The sequence below is a fragment of the Globicephala melas genome, chromosome X (assembly GCF_963455315.2).
Source record: "Globicephala melas chromosome X, mGloMel1.2, whole genome shotgun sequence".
Lineage (NCBI taxonomy): Eukaryota > Metazoa > Chordata > Mammalia > Artiodactyla > Delphinidae > Globicephala > Globicephala melas.
The window spans coordinates 46,308,185-46,332,695 of NC_083335.1; the positions used below are offsets into that span (position 1 = coordinate 46,308,185).

General features: G+C 36.6%; 1 protein-coding gene across 1 annotated transcript in view; it reads right to left on the reverse strand.

Moving 5' to 3' along the window:
- DIAPH2 (diaphanous related formin 2) overlaps positions 1-24,511 on the reverse strand; it is an 887,427-nt gene that overhangs the window by 316,827 nt on the left and 546,089 nt on the right. The window contains exon 24 of the mRNA XM_060292429.1: positions 3,534-3,659. Within this exon, the coding sequence (XP_060148412.1) occupies positions 3,534-3,659 (126 nt within the window). The remainder of the gene's footprint in view (positions 1-3,533; positions 3,660-24,511) is intronic.

Sequence of the window (24,511 nt, forward strand, 5' to 3'; positions counted from 1 at the left end):
ATGGGCCTATGACAAATAACTTTATGGGTTGTTATCCTGAGACAATTTGAGCTCACTACAACGACAAAGGGACAACTGTGATCAATTTCATCACCAGATATGGAAAATACTCTTCATTTAATGAATAGGACCATTTTTTAAAAGCTCAAGTATGTAAAATTAGGCAGTGTCTGATACATAGTAAACGTTCAATTAACGAGTGAATATTATCATCATTTTTATAACTTACCAAAAAAGGAATATAGATTCTATTTGAATTCACTGTACAAACAATTGAACTTAAAACTTCCCCAATATTATTATGATGAGCATACTGGCATGAAGAATACAAAGAACTTTGCTTTTAAAAAAAATCAGAATAATAGCAAATTCCCACACATGGTATCCAGATTTTTGAACCATGTGTGTTTCAATATATATGGTGCTATTGTATCCATTATAGACCATCCCCTTTCATCCTAGAACCTCTCTACTATGATTTATGAGAAAATTTTCTCCATTTCTTCCTGTTTTGTAGTTTTACAAAATTAATATTGCTTATTTTACTCTTTCCATTTTTTTTTTTTTTTTGAGTTGGCACAAGCAACCAGTTTGGGGTAGAGAAAGGGAAGCAGAGGTGACAAGCTTCATTCAAAAGCCACTGACTATTGCTTAGGAGGCAGGAAATACCCTGGGCCACTCCATTCATAGGAGAGGTATCATTCTCTTTTCTTTGGTTAATTTTTTTTACATTTACTTTTAAAAGGTGTGGATTATCTTTTCTAAAACTGATTACACTTTACATGCTCTGAAAAGGTGATTCAATGTGACTCAAGTTCCTGTGAAAATTTATATGAAGAAAAGTTTTATAACTACAAGCACAGCCTACTACTCTTTCAACAATATCCCCTTTGATGTGTTAAGTCAAAGTAGGATCTTGGACCAGATGATCTCCATTGTCTCTATAGCTATAATATTCTGTGATTCAATATACACTTACTGAGCGCCTTCATGTTGCTAGGTGCTGTGCATTGGGATGGGCATATAGAAATTAACACACTAGACCTGATCTTGGTCACTGGGCCAGCAAGACAGAGAAGTAGGTAAATGCCAGACTGTCAGCAACTTGTGGTCAAATCTTCTATCTCATGCACTGTTGAATTTCCATGGCCTGTCAATGCCGTGCATATTATGAGTTCAATCAATACTGTGAAAGAGTAAGGGTGAACATAGGATGCTATGGGACTTAGCCCAACCTGGAGATTTGGTGAAGATTCAACCTGCATATTCACTTGCCCTTGGCCATCATGCCACTGCTGCTAACTATAGCACTGATGCCCTTCTGAAAGCCCAGAGGAGTGTCACTGCTATTCAGTTTTTGAACTCACAGTCCTTATAGAGAGATTACTGTTTAAGTAGGTAAGGTTACTTTCAAGGGGAAACTACCCCCATACTTGTGCCCATAGTTATTCAATTTAAAAGGCCAGTGCCTGAAGCAAAAGAATTTATTGGCAGGGGACAGAAACATTGGAAAGATCATCCAGTACAAAGAATCCTATACTAGAAATAGGATCATGGCTCTAATTTTAAAACAGAATCAAGTATCCCACAAGAAAATATCCCTCTCTTTTGGAATTGCCAGAAGAGTAGAAAAAACATTAAGAAGGCACCAGAATTCATATATCATAGTATGATTAAACATTTTGTTTGCCATTTTCTAGAAGATACAAACTCTCACTTGGTGCCCAAAGAGTCTCCCGAAGCAAGAATAATTTGAGCCACAGTTCTATCACTGTAATTTATTAATTTGGAGTTTTTAGACAACTCAACACAATAGTCTAACTTTTTCTCTAAAATAAATTGCTGTGTATTTTATTTTGCTTTTTAAAATATGATATGCAAAGTAACAGCCCCATACATTTTAATACAGTTTTCAATCCCCTTGTGGACAAACAGTCACGCTTTAGTGTCACTTAAATGAAGAATAACCATTCATCTGTAACATACAGATACAGAAGGCTCTGGATTTTCATTTTAAAGTGCTTAATTACCTGCATAAAGAGAGAAATAAAATAGAGTCCAGGCCAAGTTCATGAGGGTTTGAAATTACTTTTCTTTTTCTAAATGAGCAACAAAGACCCCTCAATGTTGTATGCTGTCGTGTGGCCACAAGCCAACTGTAGAAGAAAATGTTAAAAAGGACAAGAGAATCAGGAATTAAATTCAAGTATGTGAGGCAAGAATCAAAATCAAAAGTTGAAAAATGTAGGTGGTGCTTCCAGCCACAGGACAATATAACAAATTTGAAAGAAAAATCTAATCAGCAACAAAGTTAAATCTTCACATTAAATATCCTGATGTGGACAGGTACGTAATCCAAGGTTATTTTTGAGTATTTCCTGCCTCCAGTCACCCACAAACTTATGTTCCCAATATTCCTATTTCTATAACTACTCACCATCACTAAAGGACCACACAAAATACAGTATTAATTCATGAACCAAAGAGTGAAAATAAAAATTGTTTTTCACATAAACCTAAATTGCCATTCTCAAGTAATTCAAGCTCAGGACCATAACTTCCAAGTTGGGCAGGAAAGAAAGCATATCAGAGAAGAAAAACGCAATAGATTTAACCTTGAAACAAGGTGACTGCCATATAGTTGTTGAAGGAATTTACTTATTATCAGATAAAGAATTTACAGTATTTATTCCCTCTTGAGGTATAAAATGGTGAATCAATCTGCAGTTCAAGATATTTATTTAAACCCAGAAGAGTAGGATACGGCTTTAACTTTTGAAAACCAAAATAGAAAAAAAAAAAAAAAATCAGCTCTAATGTAGTTTATCTTTAGACAACAGATTTAACATTAAACAATTCAAGCTAAATATCATTTCTCAAGTTTTCCTTTCATATATTTCTGTAATTTATATGAATATACTATATGTAAAATAGGGATTTAAAAGCATTTAGGTAGCAGGCAATGCCTAACATTATACAGATAGCTATTACAATTTACTTAAATACATAATCTACTGATCAATTAATCTATCTGTCCATGCATGCATCCATTTTTTTCTTCATAACCTTTTAGTCTACTGATACCAGTTATCCTCTGATTGCCCTTGAAAATGCACATATCGCCTCAGAAAATACCTGCACACACACACAAAAAGAAAAAAACCTCTGAGCAAAAAAATTCTTCTGTTGATCATTTCCTTTAAACAATAAGGAGATTCTTTGTTCCGTTTTAGGTCACATCAAGCCTCAAAAGACTTACCTTGCATATCTTGTGGGCCTTCAAATGAAATTTGTCTTTGAGAAATGGCATTTTTTCTTATATAATTGTTCCCTTGCCTACTCTACGATTCAAAACGTCATGAACTAAAATTTATGCTGGTAATATAAAAACAGCCTATATACAAATTCATCCAAACTGTGAATAGAATGGTAAGTTTAGAACTAACCACAAGGTAAATAGGTATATGGACAGACAGACAAACACACACACAGAAACTAACAAATAAACAAAATGCTTAAATAAATAAAGGATATCGTCAGCTTTTCCACAAACTTATCACGTTGATTTTCTGTTTTGGGAAATAGCTTGATGTCACGTTCCAGATGAACAATTTGTTGTTCCATTGCTGCAAGGTTGCTCTTGAGAATTTGAGCTGAAACTAAAGAACAACGTGCAAAGTGTTGAGAACATTTCTTTTACAACTAAAAGAAAACAGTATCAGTTCAAGTATTTTTTTAATGTGGAGAATAGTTCCATGAACTCAACTCACATTTTTCTGAATTACTACTCATAAAAATTCTACTCTCCATGAAATAAGTGAAAATGTATAATATAATATACCAAATCATCATGTTTAATATGGCAACGCCATCATTTTATTCAGCCATTAGCTCAAATGAATCCATTTCTATTTAAATTTATTGATGGAATTCCTAATATTTCATTCTTTAAAATCTAATTTGAAGATTAAAGAGAAACTAACATTCAAAGAGATCCTATCTTATTAATGCGTGATGTTGGCTATATAAATGATTTAAAGTTAAATTACATAAAAGGATCAAATATTTTTCTCTTGTTGAAAGATCCTGATTTTTATAAACTAATATCTATGGTAAAAGTTCCTGACTTTAGTACTTTTCATACTCATAGAGAAATGATAAATAACTGTTGATACAGAGAATTTAGAGCAAACCAGAGCAAACATGTGTGTGCATACACACCCACAAAGCTTCAGTGAGCCCTCAAACACTATCGTTAGTTGCTTTAATTACCCCTAACATTCTCTGCACTTTTCTTTTTCTCTCCTCATTGACAACAAATAATCTTAAGTATTGTATTCAAACTACTCTTAAATACATGCACACTTTCCAGATCTCTCACGATGCTTTCTTTTCACAGAGGTACTTTTTTTTTAAGCTTACACTAGTTTATAGATAGCCTATTACTCTATGACCGCCAACTATGTATGAAGACACTTCTATCAATATCAACGGCATTTGGCAGGGTTCTAGTTGAAAAGGCAAGGTAACTACTAGAATTTGATAGGTAGCCCGTGACACTGATTTTTTTTTTTTTTTTTTTTTTTTTTTTTGCGGTACGCGGGCCTCTCACGTTGCGGAGCACAGGCTCCGGACGCGCAGGCTCAGCGGCCATGGCTCACGCGCCCAGCCACTCCGCGGCATGTGGGATCTTCCCGGACCGGGGCACGAACCCGTGTCCCCTGCATCGGCAGGCGGACTCTCAACCACTGCGCCACCAGGGAAGCCCCCGTGACATTGATTTTTAAATCCAGGTCTCTGAAACAGTTCTTTTCATTAAAGGACCATGAAACAGAAATAGAATAATATTACAATTCTTTTTTTTTAAAGTAAATTTCAGTCTCATTCAGAGGCATATCAGAATTACAATGAAAAATTCAAGAGACTGACAAAAATCAATCCCCTGGCAAATTTCAGCCAAAGTTTTCTGATACAAATTCATCACACTGACACGTACACCTTTATAACTCAATGAGGAGAAATCGCTTAAATATACCTGGAAGTTCAAGAGACTGAAAATCAAACACCAACACTAAAGACAAATTATTATTATTTTTCCTATTACTCTGTCAGTTCAAATAGCTATGTCCAATTTAGTTCCATTTGTTTAGATCTGACAAGCTTGGAAATTATTCTTTATCGGAGAAGTCGAAGAGAGTTTTGCCCTGCCATAAATGTGCTAATGGCTCAGCAATCATTGCTTGCTTTATTTAAAGGATGAGTTTGCTGTGGAGGTAACCATTCTCTCTGACTTTAAAGCGGAACTTTTTCTCTTGGGTTTTTCCAGGAGATGCTTGCTAATTATTCAAAGGGTTTCTCCTTTCCCACTTGCTTGACTGAAAAACTGAAGATATGAAGTTGACAAGTTGTTTATGTCATATAGGCTACACAGAAGAAATAAACTCATGACAACTTTCTGCAATAAACAAAATGTGCCCATAGGTGAGGTTTAAGTCACAATAATAATCCTCCTGTGAAAAGCAATAGTAATTCCAGTAGTAAAAAAGGGGGTGATCATGAGGATCCTTCTGATTGTTCAACAGAGTAATAACAGCCTAATCAAGTTGTTATGCACACAAAAGTCTAGATAACTCAAATAACGAGACATTCTTTTTAATCCACTAAAATTGCTTTTACCCTAAAGTTGAATTTTGAATAAAACAATGTTTTCTAGACATCTGTCCTCCTCAGTTCCACCTGTCAAATCCTTAGTCCTCTGTAAATCCCTCTAGAGCTCTAGTCCAAATTCTCTACCATTTAGAGACACTTCTATTTGTTTAAGTGATCTTCCACACACCACCTTCTGCTTTAAGTGAGAATTTTTTTTCATTTTTTGTATATAGAGTCTCTGCTATAAAACCTCCTGCTACTTAATGGTAAGATCCCTACCTAGTACTTGGCTTTTCCCTCAATACTTAATCACACATGGTACTCAATAAATGTTTGTTGAATGAATATGTGTATTTCAAGAAATTTTGATTCAGATTTAAATGTTTTCCCACTTCTGCAACTGGATGTGCATGTAGAAGTTAGATACAACCGAAGTGATTGGAAGTTAGCATATCAATTATTATGTGAGTATGAAAGGAAGCAGGAAGTTGAAGGAGATGCTTAGACAAAGGGGAAAGTGAGAAACAGAGATAAGGAAGAGAAGTAAGGGACACCTTTTCTTTTTTTCAGCTTCTCTATTCTCCCTCTCTAATAATTTATTAACATTATGAATGAACGAAAGAAAATAAAGTACTGGAGATGTAAGAAACCAAGGATGTTAGCCCACATGCAAACTTATGGCTGCATTAAAAGTGCCCTGCACTTTGTTTAACGCTTTGTTGCCACCATTTTGAAAGTCTTAGTAATTTTTAAAATGGGGCTCTGCAATTTAATTTTGCACTAGGTCCCCCTAAACATGTAGTCAGTCCTGGTCTCCATGTAAGACAAATAACTCCAACTTGGAAGAGTTGGTTAAAAGGGCTGAGAATTTCACCTGCTGGCTCCTTCTCATTTCTTATTCTCTCACTGGTAGAATTCTATTTCAGGGGGTGTTAATCTACGGTGTTGCATAAACTAGACCCACAACAGGGGTTTCACTCTATCCCTAAGTGGCTTACTTCATTTTTGACAGTTGATATAATTAGAAAAATTTTATTTGCTTATAATCGAAACCAGCCTACTTGAACTCTTCTTACCCATTAGTCCTCATTTTGCCTTAAATCAACACGGCTCAAGTCTACACCCTATTTTACAGGAAAGGTGTCACTTGCATCTTCTTAATCTGCCCAGCTTACAAACACCTGGTTCCTTCAACTAGTCCTCCTAAGGTATAAGGGTTAGTCATTACTTATGCTTCTAAGTAATAACTAACATTTACTGAGTACTTACTATGTGCTAGATATTATTTTAATTAGTTTTATGTATTAACTCTCACAAAAACTCTATGAGGTATATACTACTCTCAGGAAGGGGTATCATATGAGCTAAATGATGTCTTGTCAGGAAATTGTAAATGTAAAGCAGTGTCTCTACTTCTGGAAGGCCAACAACTTGAAATAAAATCTGGGAAAGGAGGTGGGAGGATAGATAAATTAGGAGGTTGGGATTAACATATACACACTACTATATATAAAATAGATCACCAACAAGGACCTACTGTATAGCACAGGGAACTATACTCAGTATCTTGTAATAACCTATAAGGGAAAAGAACCTGAAAAAGTATATATGTGTGTGTGTGTGTGTGTGTGTGTGTGTGTGTGTGTGTGTAACTGAATCGCTGTGCTCTACACCTGAAACTAACACGATATTGTAAATCAACTATACTTCAATTAAAATTTTTTTTAAAATCTGTACTCATTGGCACAAGGGTATGCCACCTATACTTGGGGACAGGAGTCAGGGTCGACCTAGATTCTAATCTCTACCATATTCACTAATAGTTGGGTTACTTTGAGCCAGTCGCTTAGCCTCTCTGGGTCTTCATTTCCCAATTTGAAAAATAAAGATAATAATACCTTCCTTAAATGGTAGCCATTCAAGTTAAATAATTTGATTAATATAAAGTTTCTATCATTATAACAAGTACATAATAGGTAATCTATAAATATTCATTTCATATTCTACTATCCTTCCCACTATATTCTACCAACAGACAAATTCCTACTGTAAACGTGCCACCAAAAACTAAACAACAATTTAGATGTAATCTGAACAAAAAAAGCAGTCATTCCTTACCTGCTACCTCACTGCGGCCTGATTTAATATCGGTCTTCTTTCTAATCACAGGAACTAAACTTAGATTGGGTTCTCTGTTTGTAGGTTTTACAGGGTACGTGGAATTTTACGTCTGGGAGGCAGTGACAGTTATACTAATGAACAGCCAATTTGTTAGAGATACTAGCAAGTTCCAAATTTAAAGAATATTTCTGGGGAGCTCCCTGGTGGCGCAGTGGTTGAGAGTCTGCCTGCCGATGCAGGGGACACGGGTTCGTGCCCCGGTCCGGGAAGATCCCACATGCCACGGAGCGGCTGGGCCCGTGAGCCATGGCCGCTGAGCCTGCGCGTCCGGAGCCTGTGCTCCGCGGCGGGAGAGGCCACAGCAGTGAGAGGCCTACGTACCGCAAAAAAGAATATTTCTGGAAATTAAAATCTGTGCAGTAGTATTTCTTTGGGGACATTTACAAGTTAGTTACTTTGATTTTCTAGACATGTCTAAACCATAAGAAATTTTTTGTAAGTGTTATAAAGAATTAACATGTGTTTACCTGCCTGATTATTTGCCTTGAATACATTTGTTTTAATCTTAAGAGTTAGGAGACAATTTGATTATGTAACTAGTTAGATCCTAGCCTACATTTCTTCTAATATGTCTTCAGGGTGTGTGTGTGCGTGCGTGCGTGCGTGTGTGTGTGTGAGAGAGGGAGAGAAAGAAAGACAGAAAAAAAAAATATATATATATATATATTTACTGGAGGTGGTAGGGAGATGTAGGGCAGCTGGAGTTCCAAGAACATTTAAACACCAGAGTAGGTTAGAAATGCTTGTCTACTGCATAGCCCCCACCTCAGGGTTTATTTTTGTGCCTGTCATTATATTAGTTCACTAATATAAATTAAGGAGCCTTTAGTGACAGGGCAAACATTTTCTATCTGAGTAAATTTCCACTACAAGCATTTTCAATGACTGATTAGTCAGTCTGGTGGCACTTTAACTTTTTTCACTAATTTCATTTTTTACATCTGCTACTGAATCTGAATTATAACACTAAAAAATTAAATTATAGCTATCAGGTTCTTTATTATAGCTTTCTTTCTTATACTCCATAAATAACCTTTTAAGCTCAGTACACTCTCTTGAGTTATACGTAGGGAGAAACCTTCTCCACGAATCTTATTTATCTGCTTACTTCAGTTGAAAAATATACATATATACATATAGTGCTTCTTTGCTGGCTTCAAGCAAATATATGAGAGTGGCCTGATCTTCATTCAAAACACTTGAAATGACAGACTTGCTCTAATTCATAATTTGAAGAAAAGTAAAGTGTAAGAAAAATATTTTAAGTGAGATTTTTATATGGAAAGACTCTTCAATTACATAGTACCTAAGAGAACTGATATGCATTTAAGGAAAAAAAAAAATCACAGTACTCTGGTGACATTCTCTAGACCATGTGCAGAATGTGTAATTTTATGTAAATATAAAAGCTTTTCCAGCAACTTGAGGAATTTTTTTCTCTGAATTAAATATTTCTATTAATTTTACCCATTGACAAAGTAACCCAGCACTTCTTGACATCTTTGCTCTAAGAAAGGCCAGGTAACAATTTACTCTTGCAAGTCTATATGTGAATAGGCCCCAACCTGATTATAAGCACCCTGTAATTTTCTTTAACTGAATATATTTAGTTGAAGAATTACTGTCAGCCGAGCGGCATAACATTAAAGTGACTCATCCAGAAAGCACATGTATAAAAGAAAAGGACATTACAAGCAGCCCAAACAATAGGCACAGCTGTATTCTTTCTCAAGTACATTTATAAGTTAATAGTTTCGTTTTATATGACTGCTATACATGAAAATGAAGCAAATGTGTTTATACAATAAAAATAGCAAAGGCTCAGTCAGCACTGTGGGCTTCTCAGGCCTTTAAAGAAAATAAGTGATAAATGGCACCCAAATAAGAAATTCCTCTAATTAAAAAAAAAATCTGTTAGAGAATGACTCATTCTTAGGAGAAAAAAAAAATTGTTAAAAAGTCACCTTAACAGAAAACACAACTTAACTAGAGTCCTTACTAAATGAAATTTAAAAACATATGTCCTCAATGTGTGTTCACAAGAGCCATTCATCACTTGCCCCTGGAACATGTGCCTTTGGTATAAGGTGCAGTTTTTCTCAATCGGATCCATAATACGGCCTGAACTGATGCTGAGAGCAGAGGAACATCCATAACAAAACATGAAAACTACTTTATAAACCATATACATGTTTAACTCGAAAAACTTCACTAAGTATGTTTCACTGTCTGGGTTCATACATTTGTACGAGATCTCAGCCTGTAAACCTCAGTCTGAATGCATTTTTTTTAAAAGAAAGAAGTGGAGCCTTCTAACAAAAAGAAAAGACAAAACAAACAAACAACCTTGCAAATAACTATGGAAGGTATGGTGAAAGGATAGCCGGGGTCAAGGAGGAGAGAAGAAAAGTTTAAAACCCTCTGAATCATGATTTGCAACCCAAAATTCTGTAGCCTGACCACCGACCCACTAGCACTGGACAGCCAAGCTACCTGTGAAGCATCGAGTTCTTTCACCTGCTGTCTCTTCTCCAATTGTTATTCTGCCTGCAGCAAATAGTATGTGTGAGTTTTTAAATCAAAGACTAAAAAAGAAACTAAAATCTCTTACTCTTGTTGACAGTCTTAGCTCAAGGCCAGGATTGGGAAGAACAGGTGCAAGCCGAAGCTTCTATAAAGCAATGCTAGATGTAGTCTTGTTGGAATAGTTTGTTCTCATTATGAAGAATCTTTTTTAAAGCTCATTTGTTTTTCTTATAGTAAAAGATCTCTCACTCATCCACATCTTAAACTGGAATAACTTTAATGGGTCAAGTCATGTCTTTATTTTTTATTTATTTATTTTTTTTGCGGTACGCGGGCCTCTCACTGTTGTGGCCTCTCCCGTTGCGGAGCACAGGCTCCGGACGCACAGGCTCAGCGGCCATGGCTCACGGGCCCAACCGCTCTACGGCATGTGCGATCTTCCCGGACCGGGGCACGAACCCATGTTCCCTGCATCGGCAGGCGGACTCTCAACCACTGCGCCACCAGGGAAGCCCCCAAGTCATGTCTTTATTGAGTTGAGGCTGGGCTATACTGACTTGTTCTCCCTTGGAGATTTTATGTAAGTGGCTGGAATGGTATTCTCCTTAGCAAAAAAGCTTGCCAGAACCTTCAGATATTGATAAATCCTTTATGGCAATCCTATATTAAAGTCTTCACTTGTCAAGTCTATGTAATGCATTCTTCTTTTGCTTGTAATCAGAACACAAGTGGTAAAAAGGACCCTTATGAAAGGAGGCTACTTAATATTACCTATAACAGGAGGCCTTAAAACTAAATTAGTGAAATTATAGAAAAATATGTAAAATGTAGTCTTGTTGACTAAAGACTAGAAAGGACAAAAATCTTACAAAATCTGAAATTACATCTTTGTAAAATTTGGAATTTTGAGTCTATGGTTATGTATGCATTTAGTTTTGAGCTATAATAATTACTGAAAAAAATCACACAGAAAAAACATGTGAAAAACAACTATATTCAATGTTGCCAAAGTTCTGATAAACCAGCTGTGAGAAATGAGCACTGTTTTCTGTTTTTCTTTTTTCATGTCACAACAACTACCAGCTTCTTGAGAAAGCATTCACAAATGTTCTAATCCGAGGAACCATTTAATGGCAACTTTACTAACCCCTTTACTCCTGGTATATTATATCCTTAATAAGGTACGAAAAGATTATATTGATTGATAAACCATTTGAATACTTTCTTCCACGTGTTATTTGGCAAGAATTAAATACATGTAGGTAGTGTCATCATAAAGCTATAATGCGGGACTTCCCTGGTGGTCCAGTGGGTAAGACTCCATGCTCCGAATGCAGGGGGCCCGGGTTCGATCCCTGGTCGGGGAACTAGCTCTCACATGCATGCCACAACTAAATAGTCTGCATGCTGGGCTTCCCTGGTGGCGCAGTGGTTAAGAATCCGCCTGCCAATGCAGGGGACACAGGTTTGCGCCCTGGGCTGGGAAGATCCCACATACCGTGGAGCAACTAAGCCTAGGCACCACAACTACTGAACCTGCACTCTAGAGCGCATAAACTACAACTACCGAGCCCACTCCCCACAGCTACTGAAGCCTGCGCGCCTAGAGCCCGTGCTCCGCAAAAAGAGAAGCCACCGCAATGAGAAGCCCGCACACCACAACAAAGAGGAGCCCCCGCTCACTGCAACTAGAGAAAGCCTGTGTGCAGCAACGAAGACCCAATGCAGCCAAAAATAAATAAATAAAAACAGATTAAAAAAATAAATAAAAAAATAAAGCTATAATGCTATATTAAAAGACTGTTAGCCTTCTTGAGTGTAATTTTTGTGACTATGGCCAAATTATCCAAGAAATGTATTTCTGAACTCATCAGGGAAATCACTGGGACTGTACGATTTTGCAAGGTTATTCTTGCACTTGCCTGGGTTCTCCCAGAACAAGTCTAATGAGTGAAGTCCACAGATATGCACTTATATATAAGCCATCGACTTTCACCCAAACTGAATGCAGGTTGTCATGAGGTCAGTGTCAGTGATGAGGTCATAATGCTGGAGTCATCAGAGTCCCTTCCACATTAGTGCTGCTCGAATTGGCAGCTCTGCTTGGTAGTAGGGTTACAGGTCAGATAAAAGAGGCTTGGGAAGGGTATAGTAAGGTTTGAGTTACGTTTTCCTTCTTCATTAACTGACTGTGGATACTAATAGGATTACTATATACCCCCAGATAAGAGATTGGCAATGCAAACTAAACAAACTAGAGGATATAACTGTAATGATTTTCTAAGTTCCTCACCACTGAAATCAGTCCATAAATAAAGTGGGGCTTTATCTGGGTGTTATCATCTCATAAATCTACTATACCTTAAGTGTTTTTGCCTAATAACCTAACAATGGATTAAAAGAGGAAATGAGGTTTGAGGGGTAGGTGGGGCGTTTTAGGCCATGATAAGAACTTTAGGTTTCACCCTAAGAGTAATGGGAATGCACTGAAGGGCTTTAAGCAGGGGAGGCTGATGAAAATTACACTTTAAAAAAGATTAAACTCTGGCAGCTATGTGGAAAATGGAGGGAGGGGGTCAAGAATAGAAAAGGGGAGAAGAGTTAAGAAACAATGATTATGGTCTAGACAGGAGGTGATGGTGGCTTGAATTAGGGTGACCAAAGATGGTTGTGGTATGTAATTTAGACACAGAGCTGACTGGGCTTGGGGTGAATAAAATGTGAGCGGTAAGGAAGAAGGAATTGTTAAGAATGATTCCTGGGTTTCCGGCATGAACAAAGGAAACGGAGACATCAGGAGGGAGATTTTGGGGGAATATTCATGGGTTTATTTAGCTTTGGACCAACTAAGTTTCAATTGTATGAAGCATCCAAGTTGAGATTGCAAATAGGAGGTTGGATATATGGATCTGGAGATCAGAAGAGAGGTCTGAGCTGGATACAGGAAATAGGGAGGCATTTGTATACAGATCCAACTTCAGTTACATTGTTTCATTATATAATTTAGTACAGTTAGTTTTCTGGCTGTATAAGTCTAGGTAATAATTCCTCATCCTTGACTCATTCCAAGTACAAACATTTCTAGATGTTGGGTAAGGTCATTCTCCTCTAGGCTATGCTTGTAATTTATTCCTATTTTTCCTCTTTCCTCTACTTTGCTGTGAGTTACTCTGAACTTTCATAGGTACCATGGATATTCCTATTGTCTCCCCCCCACCAAAAGTCTTGCTGTTATACTTCTCTTGAAACAAATGTTGCTAATAACAACCACACAGCTAATTGCATTTGGAGGTGGGGGGGAGTACACAAAATCTAAAAGCTGCAGGCCTTTAAAGCACAGAGTCAAGAAAATATCTGCCCAAATTTCCTTAAAAGAATGAGAAATCTGAAAGACTCGATTGTTTTTCCTTCATAGTGTACATAATTGATACATTAACACTGGTACAAGTGGAAGGGTTAAGGGTGGTTTAGCCAATACAAGACAAAGTAGGTTTCATCCTTCTTTGGTCCCTCTTTCCCACCAGCTCCACTTGAGGTATTCATGGCAAGCATATCTTCTTCCTGTTTGTAGCTCTACAAACTTCTTTTAGGGTATATACATTTCTAGCTTTCACTGTTGCTTGTTTTTCTTTGAATGGTCATTGCAATTAATTGCAGAGTTTCTTATCAGTGAACTTTTTTTTTTTTAAGGCCAACAGCAGTGATTACCTGTATTTTAATCAGAGTGGAACAATATAATTACCACTCCTGAGTGTACTGAGTAGAAAGGGATGCTGCACACATCTGCTTTAGTTCCCAAGTCAGTAACTCTGTTGCTGCCCTGGACGTGATAAAGTCCTTCTCTCCTTTATTTTTTTTAAAGGATCTATTTATTTATCCCTTTATTTTTATTTCTAAATTTTTAAAATGAATTTCACCTTCCATCAATTTCAAAAGGTCCATCACTGTCCCTCCAGTTAGTCAGCGAGTTACATTTGCCACTGTAATCTCTATCCTTCAGTATTTGAAAATAAATGTTTAACAGTTATGGCCCTTTTACTGAAATTATTTTGCCAATTTATAAAGGATTTGGAGGTCTTCTATGGAGCCAGTAATGGATAAGAAAACTCAAATAAGAATTCCACACAAATGGTCATTACTTTCAACCTCAGACAACTAGAAGTTAACATTCATTATGTAGGTCTACCAATTTCCCACCAAAATCAAAACCACTATTTCAGTATTAAATACGGTTGGCTGCTGAAAGTTGCAGAATAACATTTTTTAAGCTGTGATCACAGGAAATTCAAAACATGACACACAACCAGATGTCATGCTGGTAATACATGCTGACAAAAGAGATTTAGCCCTGAACATCATATATGTTCTTCCAAAACAGTTTTTCTAGCAGATCAAACTAGCCAAACATTATAAAACATGTTTCAGCATTAAAATACTGTAGTCAACCACAATTAAACACTAATTTACAGAATGTGGTAAAATACATGTGGTGGAGTGCCCAGGAGGTGCTGACTAGTGTCAGTAGAATTGGGATTGGAATCCAAATTAACAATACATCCAACTAAATAGTCCTCCTAGAATAGAAACACACTTCCAAATTAGTCAACAATGGCATCATAAAATCTGGTTCCACACTATGCCAGACTTATTCTTTAAAAACTAAAACCTGATTTTGCCACCACAATGCTTAAAATCTTTCAGTATCCAATGGTGTGCTATGCTATGGTGGAGAAAAAAAGCATGGCCTTTGGAGTCAGACACACCTACTTCAAATTCTTTATCCATTACTTACTATGCGATTCTGGGCAAGTTACTTCACCTTTATGAACCTTAGTTTCTTCATCAGTGAAATGGGGAAAACAATTCTAACCTCCTAAGGTTGTCATAGTGATAAAGTGCAATGATGTAGACAGAGCTCTTATCATATAAACTAGTACCTTATAGAATTAGAAAGATGTTATTTCTTTTTGTTCTTCCGTCACATACAGGATCAATATGTATAAGGCCTTTAAATAGATGACTTCCATCTCCTTATCTCTCATTTTCATTTAAGGTCATTCTCCCACACTTAATGCTCCTGAACTGCCATCCTCAACTTCTCTTTCACGTCTCCCTCCCTTGGTTCACATTTCTCTGCCTGGACTATCTTTCTGCTACCCTGGACTAATGAACTCCCATTCTTCTTCTTTATAAAGAATATAAGCAACTTTTAATTATTTCTTTGTGGAAGTTTTAAGCATAGTTTTTGTTTTTATGAAAGTTATAAATGTACATAAGTTATAGAGTCAAATCATTCTATAAAACTGGTTACGAAAATAGCACCTGCTGTCTCCTGCCCCCTATTTCCCACTCCCCAGAGGCACTTGCTTCCTTTTACTTGATTAAAAAAAAAATTTTGCCCTCCATAATGGGGGGATAAAAGCAAATGTTACTCTTTGTAAAAGAAAAGACACTCCCTAACTTTGAATGGTACCCCCATATCACTCATGTTCATTCTGAATTTTATAGGAGATAAAATATTGGGACATAGGGTGAATCTGACAGTTAACAAAGAAGGGAAAGAACCTTTTTAAGTGTATAGGGAGATTCTATGAAGCAATACCTACCCGCCAAAAATCACTGGATATGTCTCAGGTCTTGAAGAAATGAACTACCTTAGAGGCACAAAGGATGTTTTAAATGTCATCTTCCATAAGACCCCCCCAAAATATCTGAACTTTGTCATGAAGAATTTTCAATCTATTCAAATATGTTCCTGAAAAGCCCCTCCACCCCTGCAAAAAGGGACTCATCAAATATACAAGGAAGGGTTACAGATACGTTTGGGTAATTTAAGTAGCAACTAGTTTTGAAAGTCATGCAAAGAAAAGCTGTCAAAAAAACTTCATTCATCTACACAGGTGGGAAAACATTCGGCAAAGTAAAGGTGAATAAAGAGCTCAGAGACTTTGAAGTATTCTGGCAAAAATATCTACAAGCACATACACACACAATCTGGTCAAAGGCCCTTCGGATTTTTCAAATGCCTCATGATCATTTATGAAATCAGGGAAAGGAAAGTGAAAATAATCATGAATACAAGCACTGCAAGGTAATACCTTACGTATTGTATGTCCTCAAATATATAAATACATGTATAAATTGTTATTCCAGATCAAGAGTTGGCAAACTACTTGCACATAGGCCAAATCTGGCTCACTGCCTGTTTTTATATGGCCTGCAAGGTAAGAATGCTTTTTACATTTATAAGTGGTTGCAAAAAAATGAAAGAATAAAATTTGTGACACATGAAAATTGTATGAAATTCAAATTTAAGTGTCTATAAGTAAAGTTTTATAGGAACACGGCCATTGACACATTGCCTACGGCTGCAGAGCTGAGTCCTTGTGACATGGATACTGTATGGTCAGCAAAGCCCGAAATATTTAACTTCTGATTCTTGATGGTAAAAGTCTGCTGACCTGTGTTCTATTTTTTTTTAATTGAGATATGACTGACATATATCTTTGTATTAGTTTTAGGTGTACAATGCACTGATTGGATATATGTATATATTGTGAAATGATGACCACAATAAGTTTAGTTACAAAATTTTTGTGTGTGTAATGAGAAATTTTAAGATCTAGTCTCTTAGCAACTCTCAAATATATAACACAGCATCATAACTACAGTCACTTGCTATCCATGACATACCTCCCTAGAACTTGATTATCTTATAACTGGAAGTCTGTACCTTTTAACCACCTTCACCCATTTTGCTCACCCCTCACCCCTCACCTCTAGCAAACACCGTGAGCTCTAGATGAATAAAAGTACACTCTTGGGAGGGGCAACATTAATTTCCTAGCCCAGATAGCTCATGAGGATATGGAGAAAGAGAGAAATCAAAAGTGATTGTCCATGTATATACAGCCAGGTCTGTGGATTTCTGGTTCCTCTTCCAATCACAATGCACCTGAGTCTCTTTACAACAACTATTTCCATCCTTCTGAGGATAAATGCATACTGTGAATTCCACAAGGTGCAGCTGATTATATAAGCTTATTCTGCCAAATGCATCAACAGAATAATTATTTAACAGCTAAAAAAAAGCATTTTTTATACAGCTAGCATAATACCACAGGCAGATAGGATCAAGGCACCTCTGGCAAAATTTGAAAAATCTTCAAATTAAGTAAAATATAACAGCAATAGGTGCATGCAGAAACTCAAAGCCAGGTCCTGTAAGCCAGCCAATATAAGAGGAAAAATCAGCCATTATAAAGTAATATGAAATGTAATCTCAATGGCCAAATGATCACTTGTCAAAGTAACACAGAGGGATGCAAATCAAATTCTCCAGTATTATATCTCTACCTTATACTTCCTTTCAGACTTTTCTAAAGATCTAATAAATAATTGACCAAGAAGTATACTATATAACTGATCTATTTGTAGTTAACTTGGGCTTTAAAATGATAATCCAGTACATTTTAGGAAGTTGACAAGTTACACATCCGAGTGTTACACACACATGCGTGCACACACACACACACACACACACACACGCTCATTTTATTCTCATAACCACTCTGGGAAATATATCCTGTTATTATCCCTATTCACATATGAGAAATCTGAGGCAAAGAGAGACTAAATAATTTCCTCAAGGTTATATACGTAGTAAGTGGCAGAACTAGTATATGAAGTTATGTAGTCTAGTCTGTGCTTTTAACCAATATGCTCTACTGGCTCTTAGGAATAAGGAAAGGCAAGTTTTAGTTAAGTAGCATTTCCAAGTATGAGAAATACAAGCGGAACCTGGTATGTGAAGTTCTTTTATGTCCCTAATTTAACACATGGTTATTTAGTGTCTGCTAATGGCACAACATTGTAATAGCAAAGGACAAGGACCTGAGAGAGGAGTAAAGCACAGTCCTGCTATGCTCAGAGGTTGTAATTTTGTAAGGAGGTTAAATCAAGTACATACAAGGATGGATACATTGATGAGAGGTACCAGTCAGATTATAAGCGTTAAAGAGTGAGTAGGCACAGACATAGCAAACAAACTTATGGTTACCAAAGTGGAAAGAGGGGAAGGGATAAATTGGGAGTTTGGGATTAACAGATGTACACTACTATAGATAAAACAGATAAACAACAAGGAACTATTGTATAGCACAGGGAACTATACTAAATATCTTGTAATAACCTATAATGGGAAACAATCTGAAAAATAATATATATATATATATATATATACACATATGTATAAATGAATCACCTTGCTGTACACTTGAAACTAACACAATATTGTAAATTAATTATACTTCAATAAAAATAAGTGAGCAGGAAGTAAGAAACTTTGGAAAGAGACGGAGGATGATGTGTTCCTTGAGACATGTAACTGTGAATGAAAGGGGTAGTTTCCATCTTCTCAGTCAAGAAGGAGAAAAGGTGATATTCTAGGCATACAGAGGATGGATGGGGGCTTGAGGAGAACAAACACAGTTTGGAATTGCTGTTGTGGGAGAACAAGAGAGGATTTGAGTTAAACGGAAATCGGTCGCTACTCCATTAGGGGCCCAACGTTAGAAATCATGGGATAGAAGATCCCATCAGGTGGACTGTATGACTTTTGTTATCTATGCAGGACTTGGAATTGGAACAGAGCAATAGGAATAGCCGGGTATGAATGACAGAAGACAAAAGGAGGGGGGCTTGAGGAAAAGTGTGAGATTCCAAAGTGCTGGCAGTGTGTGCTAGAAATGTACAGGTCAGGTGATGTGGTGAGTGCAGCTAGAGGGGAACTGATAGACTGGAAGAAAAGGGAGAGGGTAAGGAAGGGTAAAGGCGAAGTCATAATGAGGCCAACAGACAGGCTTGAGAGGCGAGGGTTGTGTGAGGATGGCTGTGGGAATGAAAGGCACATTTCACAGTGTGGAATCCTGGAGGCAGCCATATTCTACAACAAAGGCTATTGTTTCCATGCTTTTAGGGGAGCTGAAGTGGAGAGAAAAATTCATGGGGATGGAATCCAGGCCAAGGAACTTTGAGGCCAAGTGGTAGAATGGGACTCATTTTCAATGGCAGAGTCATCAACGTTCATCTCTTATTTTCTACTAAAGAGACATATTCATTTTCTTGGTTTTTGTACTGCTTTTGTAGTTCTGTAATTTTCTTTCTTGGAGGACGTTTTTGTTTTGTTTCTTGTTTTGATGGAGTGTTATAGTTAGAAGGGAGTAGGAGAAGAAGTCTGAGGAAGAGGGTATGATTAGCATAAGGTGAAAATCAGATTTTAGCAGAGCAATATTTTATTATCTCTCCAGGGGAATGCAGATTAACAAAAACTGTGTTTTGGTTCATGGAATGACATGCGCACAAACATCTTGAACACTCTTGTTTCCCATATTTTCAAAACAGATAATATAAATATAATTGGTAATTCTCTCAAAATGAGAATGGAGTGTTGCTGTAAAAATGTTTTTTAGTTATTTAAATTACACTGAATTCATAGTTACATAGATACACTGGGACATTTTTAACATGGTGCTATAAACTTGAGGGCTTTTTCTTTTTTTAAACATTTTTATAATGTGCATAGAGCTACAGTGAATTATTCTTAATTATATACATACTGTTTACTTGCCATATTTTTTTTAAATGGCCACAGTTTTCAGACATGAATACATAATAGTAAAAAAAAAATAAAACAGTACATCCAGATGTTAAGAGATGAGTGAACTATTCCCTGAGTGCAATCCACATATGTTTTGTAAGCCAATTAACTCATCTGGGCCTCTGGAGGGTACCAATAAGAACCCTTTCAAGAGTAATTTACTCAAGAAGCCTGAAGGAATTAATATGCCTCAAAATGTGTCCCCAAAAGCCCAGTAAACAGTCACTTTTGACCTCTGACCTAATGTATGGAATATTGCCTAAATGGAGTTTTACTCAGTAAAACAGAGAGTAAATTCATAATGTACCTTTAGGATCTGCTTTGATGAAATTCTAGTCTCACTTACAGTAGTCTTCAGGGAAGGTATAATAAATGTGGGGCAGCAGGATAACAACAAAAAGAAAGCTGGTCTACCCGAGTCCCACTTACTTTCCATATGACTGCACAAGACACATAAACCGCTTTGAGTCTTTGTTTTCTCACCTGTAAAACACGAATGATACCACCTGCCTTGCTGGCCTCACAGAGTGGTGATAAAGTTACAAATGAGTTGTGAAAACTCTTTGTAAACTGTGCTTGTGTCATAAAAAACTTGAGTTGATGGTGTTAGAGATGTTGATACAGGGAAATTGTAGTTGGCAGAAGGATGGGGCCAAAACAGCCCCCTAACTCTCTTTTCTATGTATAAAGGTAATATTTAGAAAGCAAGGCACAGTACATGAGATATATTTTTCATAGGAAACATTTCAGGAATATCTCTATTCTATGCCACAGATACTTGTATTCATTAGAATTCCATCAACTCATAAAATGGTTACTTTTAGGCCCAAAGTATATGATATGAAATTTCTAGGTACCTGGAAAAATTATTTGAGGCCACTATTATCATGCTGATTCAACTCCAAATACAAATTCTCTTTCATTCTATAGAGCGATATGACTCTTCTTTCTAACTGTTTCATTTGCTGCCTTCTATGCTTCTTCCTACCATGTAAATGGAAGCATTCCCAACACCCTCTGCTCTTTTCTCTAAAAACTCTTCATCTTAAGGCATTGCTTTCACATCAAGGCTTTCATTATTGTATATAAGCTGAGGATTCCCAAATCTCTATATTCAAGCTCCTACCTCTTATTTGAAGAACAGTCTTCTCTTCTCACTTACCAACTAAACACATCCCATTGGGTGGTCCATGTCCTGGTAAGCAACATATCCAAACCTGGGCAACCACTTTCTGCCAGAAACCAAAATCTATTTCCAATTATCCTGTTTGCCACAATGGTACCACCATTCTTTCAGCTGTCATTTCTTAAAACCAGTGAGTTAGATTTTACTCTTTATCCTTTTTATTAACCACACCCAGCCAATTCTCGTCAATTGTTATTTTTCAAAATGCCTTTTAGCATCCATCTTTGCCCTTCCATGGCAACTGCCACTTTTCTGAGACTCACATCACCCAAAGGTTAGACTATTGCAACTGGTCTCCACACTTTCAATCCATCTCACAAATGCCTCCGGGGGAAAATGTGTTCTTCTTAGAACACTGATGTCACCATCACTCCTTGATTCTATGAGTTAAAATGAAAACCTTCAATTACATTTGAAGTCTCAAAAGCTATCAGAGGTTACCAAATGCAATTAGAAACTAATGAATATGACTAATATCCTGAATACAAATCAAGAGGTTTTTAGGATAGAAGGCATTAAAGTAACACAAATTAATAGAAGATTACTGTGCTATCTCAGAAATAAACAATAGTCACAATATCCATGGTGGACATAAAATGAAATAGCTTCTGTAAACTTCATACACCAGCCTTATTGCCTCTGAGAATTAAAAATGCACTAGTGTCCATCTGACAAGCACATGGACTCTGCTACACATAGATGGACAATGGTGCATCCATGTTATGTTGCTTTTCTGTCTGTGGCGTGGGTTACAAGCTGTGGTTTAAATCAATTCTTTAAATATGCAAATCACATTTCATGCAGAGATCCCTCACTGATCTTGCAAAGACCAGCTCTCAGCTGCATTTTTAGCACGACGTACAGAGAGAAATCTCAATTTTGCCAAGATAATCTTGTTTTATTGCATTTCTACAGTTTGCTCTTTGCAAATTGTTACTAGTGTCACTCTTTAATGAGTAGCGAGGTACAGGGATTCTAATTTTATTTGAGACTTTATTCATTTAGGGGGGAAAAGTTCTAATACTTTTCAGAAATAGAAAAACTATGCCTTATTTACATAATTATAAACCACTCATTTTCTTTTCTCCATTAGCAGAATATTGCTGCCTAATAAAGGGTATGATCTTAGAAAGAAAATAGTGATCATACACTAATGAGTAGTACTAGAACAACAAGCCAAGTTGGAAAACACTTTCTTTTTTTCGCTTGTAAAACACTTCTTTTTGTCTTACTATACATCAACAGACTTCATTTTCTATATGAATTCTTTCCTCGTAAAAAAGAGTATTTTCAAATTTTCCACCATAAACACAGAATCCAGCATGTGACCCCAATCATTTTAGGACTCATGACCTCATATTATTTGTAGTCAAAAGTTTAAAATATTAGGCAGCAAAACTATCATTTTCCCCCTAAGATTTGCTTCAGGTACTTGCTGAATTTTCTAATATAAATTCGGGGGAGGACAAAATTTAAGAATATAAATAGGTTAAGGTTTTAAACATTTGCCTAGGAATAACTTGGATGTTAAAAAACTGGATCTCAATTTTGCAGTCAGTTTTATTTAACTATGCCTTATATTCACTAACATGAACGTAGCAAACGGGTTTGACTTTTTGATTATTGCCTCTTCTTATGGGATCTAAAGAAGACTCCTGGTTTCCTTCAGTATTCACTATTGCATGTAAGTTTGACTTTGCAAGAGTTGGAATAAACTAAGAACTGTTTGAAATGTCTTTTAAAAATTTCTCTTAGGACTTCCCTGGTGGCGCAGTGGTTAAGAATCTGCCTGCCAATGCAGGGGACACAGGTTCAAGCCCTGGTCCGGGAAGATCCCACACGCCGTGGAGCAACTAAGCCCGTGAGCCACAACTACTGAGCCTGCACTCTAGAGCCCGCGAGCCACAACTACTGAGCCCACGTGCCACAACTACTAAAGGCTGCACGCCTAGAGCCTGTGCTCCGCAACAAGAGAAGCCACAGAAATGAGAAGCCCTCACACCACAACGAAGAGTAGACCCTGCTCGCCGCAACTAGAGAAAGCCTGCGTCCAGCAACAAAAACCCAATGCACCCAAAAAATAAAGAAATTAAAAAAAAAAAAATTCTCTTAATCAACCTGACTAAATTCTTTGCAATCATTTTATCAGGGAAATTATATTCCAGTCATGTTCTTGAAGGTCAGAGGTACTTTTTGCTCTTCTCACTGGGCCTAACACAGTGCATCGCACATAGTACGACTGAATAAATATTGGGTGAAATGAAAAAAACATGTTACTAACCAATAGTCTAATCATTAGTCAACTAAGAACAAACTACATCAAGTCCTAAATAATAAATGGGCAGAATGGGGAAATAATACCCTTATGTTATTTATGTATCATGTTGACCCACACTGCTTCAATGATTTTGTAAGTCTTATAACTGTGCCCAGAACAATTCAGTGCCATGAATAACTCAGGTATTTTGTTAATGCTGATCAAATTAAGTGAATGAATAAATGTGATATATATTTTAATATTAATATATTTTCTATATTGCTATATAGCATTCTTATACATATTAAATGTGACTATTGGAAATATATATGCATATATATATATAGATATATGCATTTCTACTGATTAATGTCCCCATGGGAATTTTGAGTATAAATGTAATGGCTGAACCAGATGAAACTGCCATTTGTAGGCCAGTATCTCCATTCCAAGGTTTAGATGATGCAACAAGTTCTAATTCCATCCTAAGAAGCAGAATTCTTTTGACTTCATTGACCACCTGAACATTTGCATTACATGCTTTTAAACAAATATTCATTCTTCACCCTTCAGAAACAAGTCTTGTCATGTTTTAAATTATATTAGGTAATTCCTAATATAGTATTTATTTTTGTAGTCTTATGTTTTATCAATTATTCTCCAATTTACAATGGAAAGGATGTTCCATTGATAACACCCAGACTTCCAAGTCTTCCTGAGTCATTCTTTGGTTCAATCATTAGAGATGGATAAACATTCTAGGATTGGTAACATAATTAGACTTTTTACTATCTTTCTCTTAGCTCCTAGAAAATTTATAATCTGCCCTTTACCATCTAGGCATTTCAGTATCTTATACGGCTCTCTAAGTATTTCTTATCTGTAAATCTTATCTCTTCAAAAAGATTTTAAGTTCCTCTAGAGCAGAGGCATCACATTTTTCTTACAGGATGTACCATGGTCAGGCCCCACAAGAAGCCCTCCCTATTTATCTCTGATCTTAGCATTAAGATTGCCAACAAAATTATTCTCAGGCCACCATGAGACTCTCCTC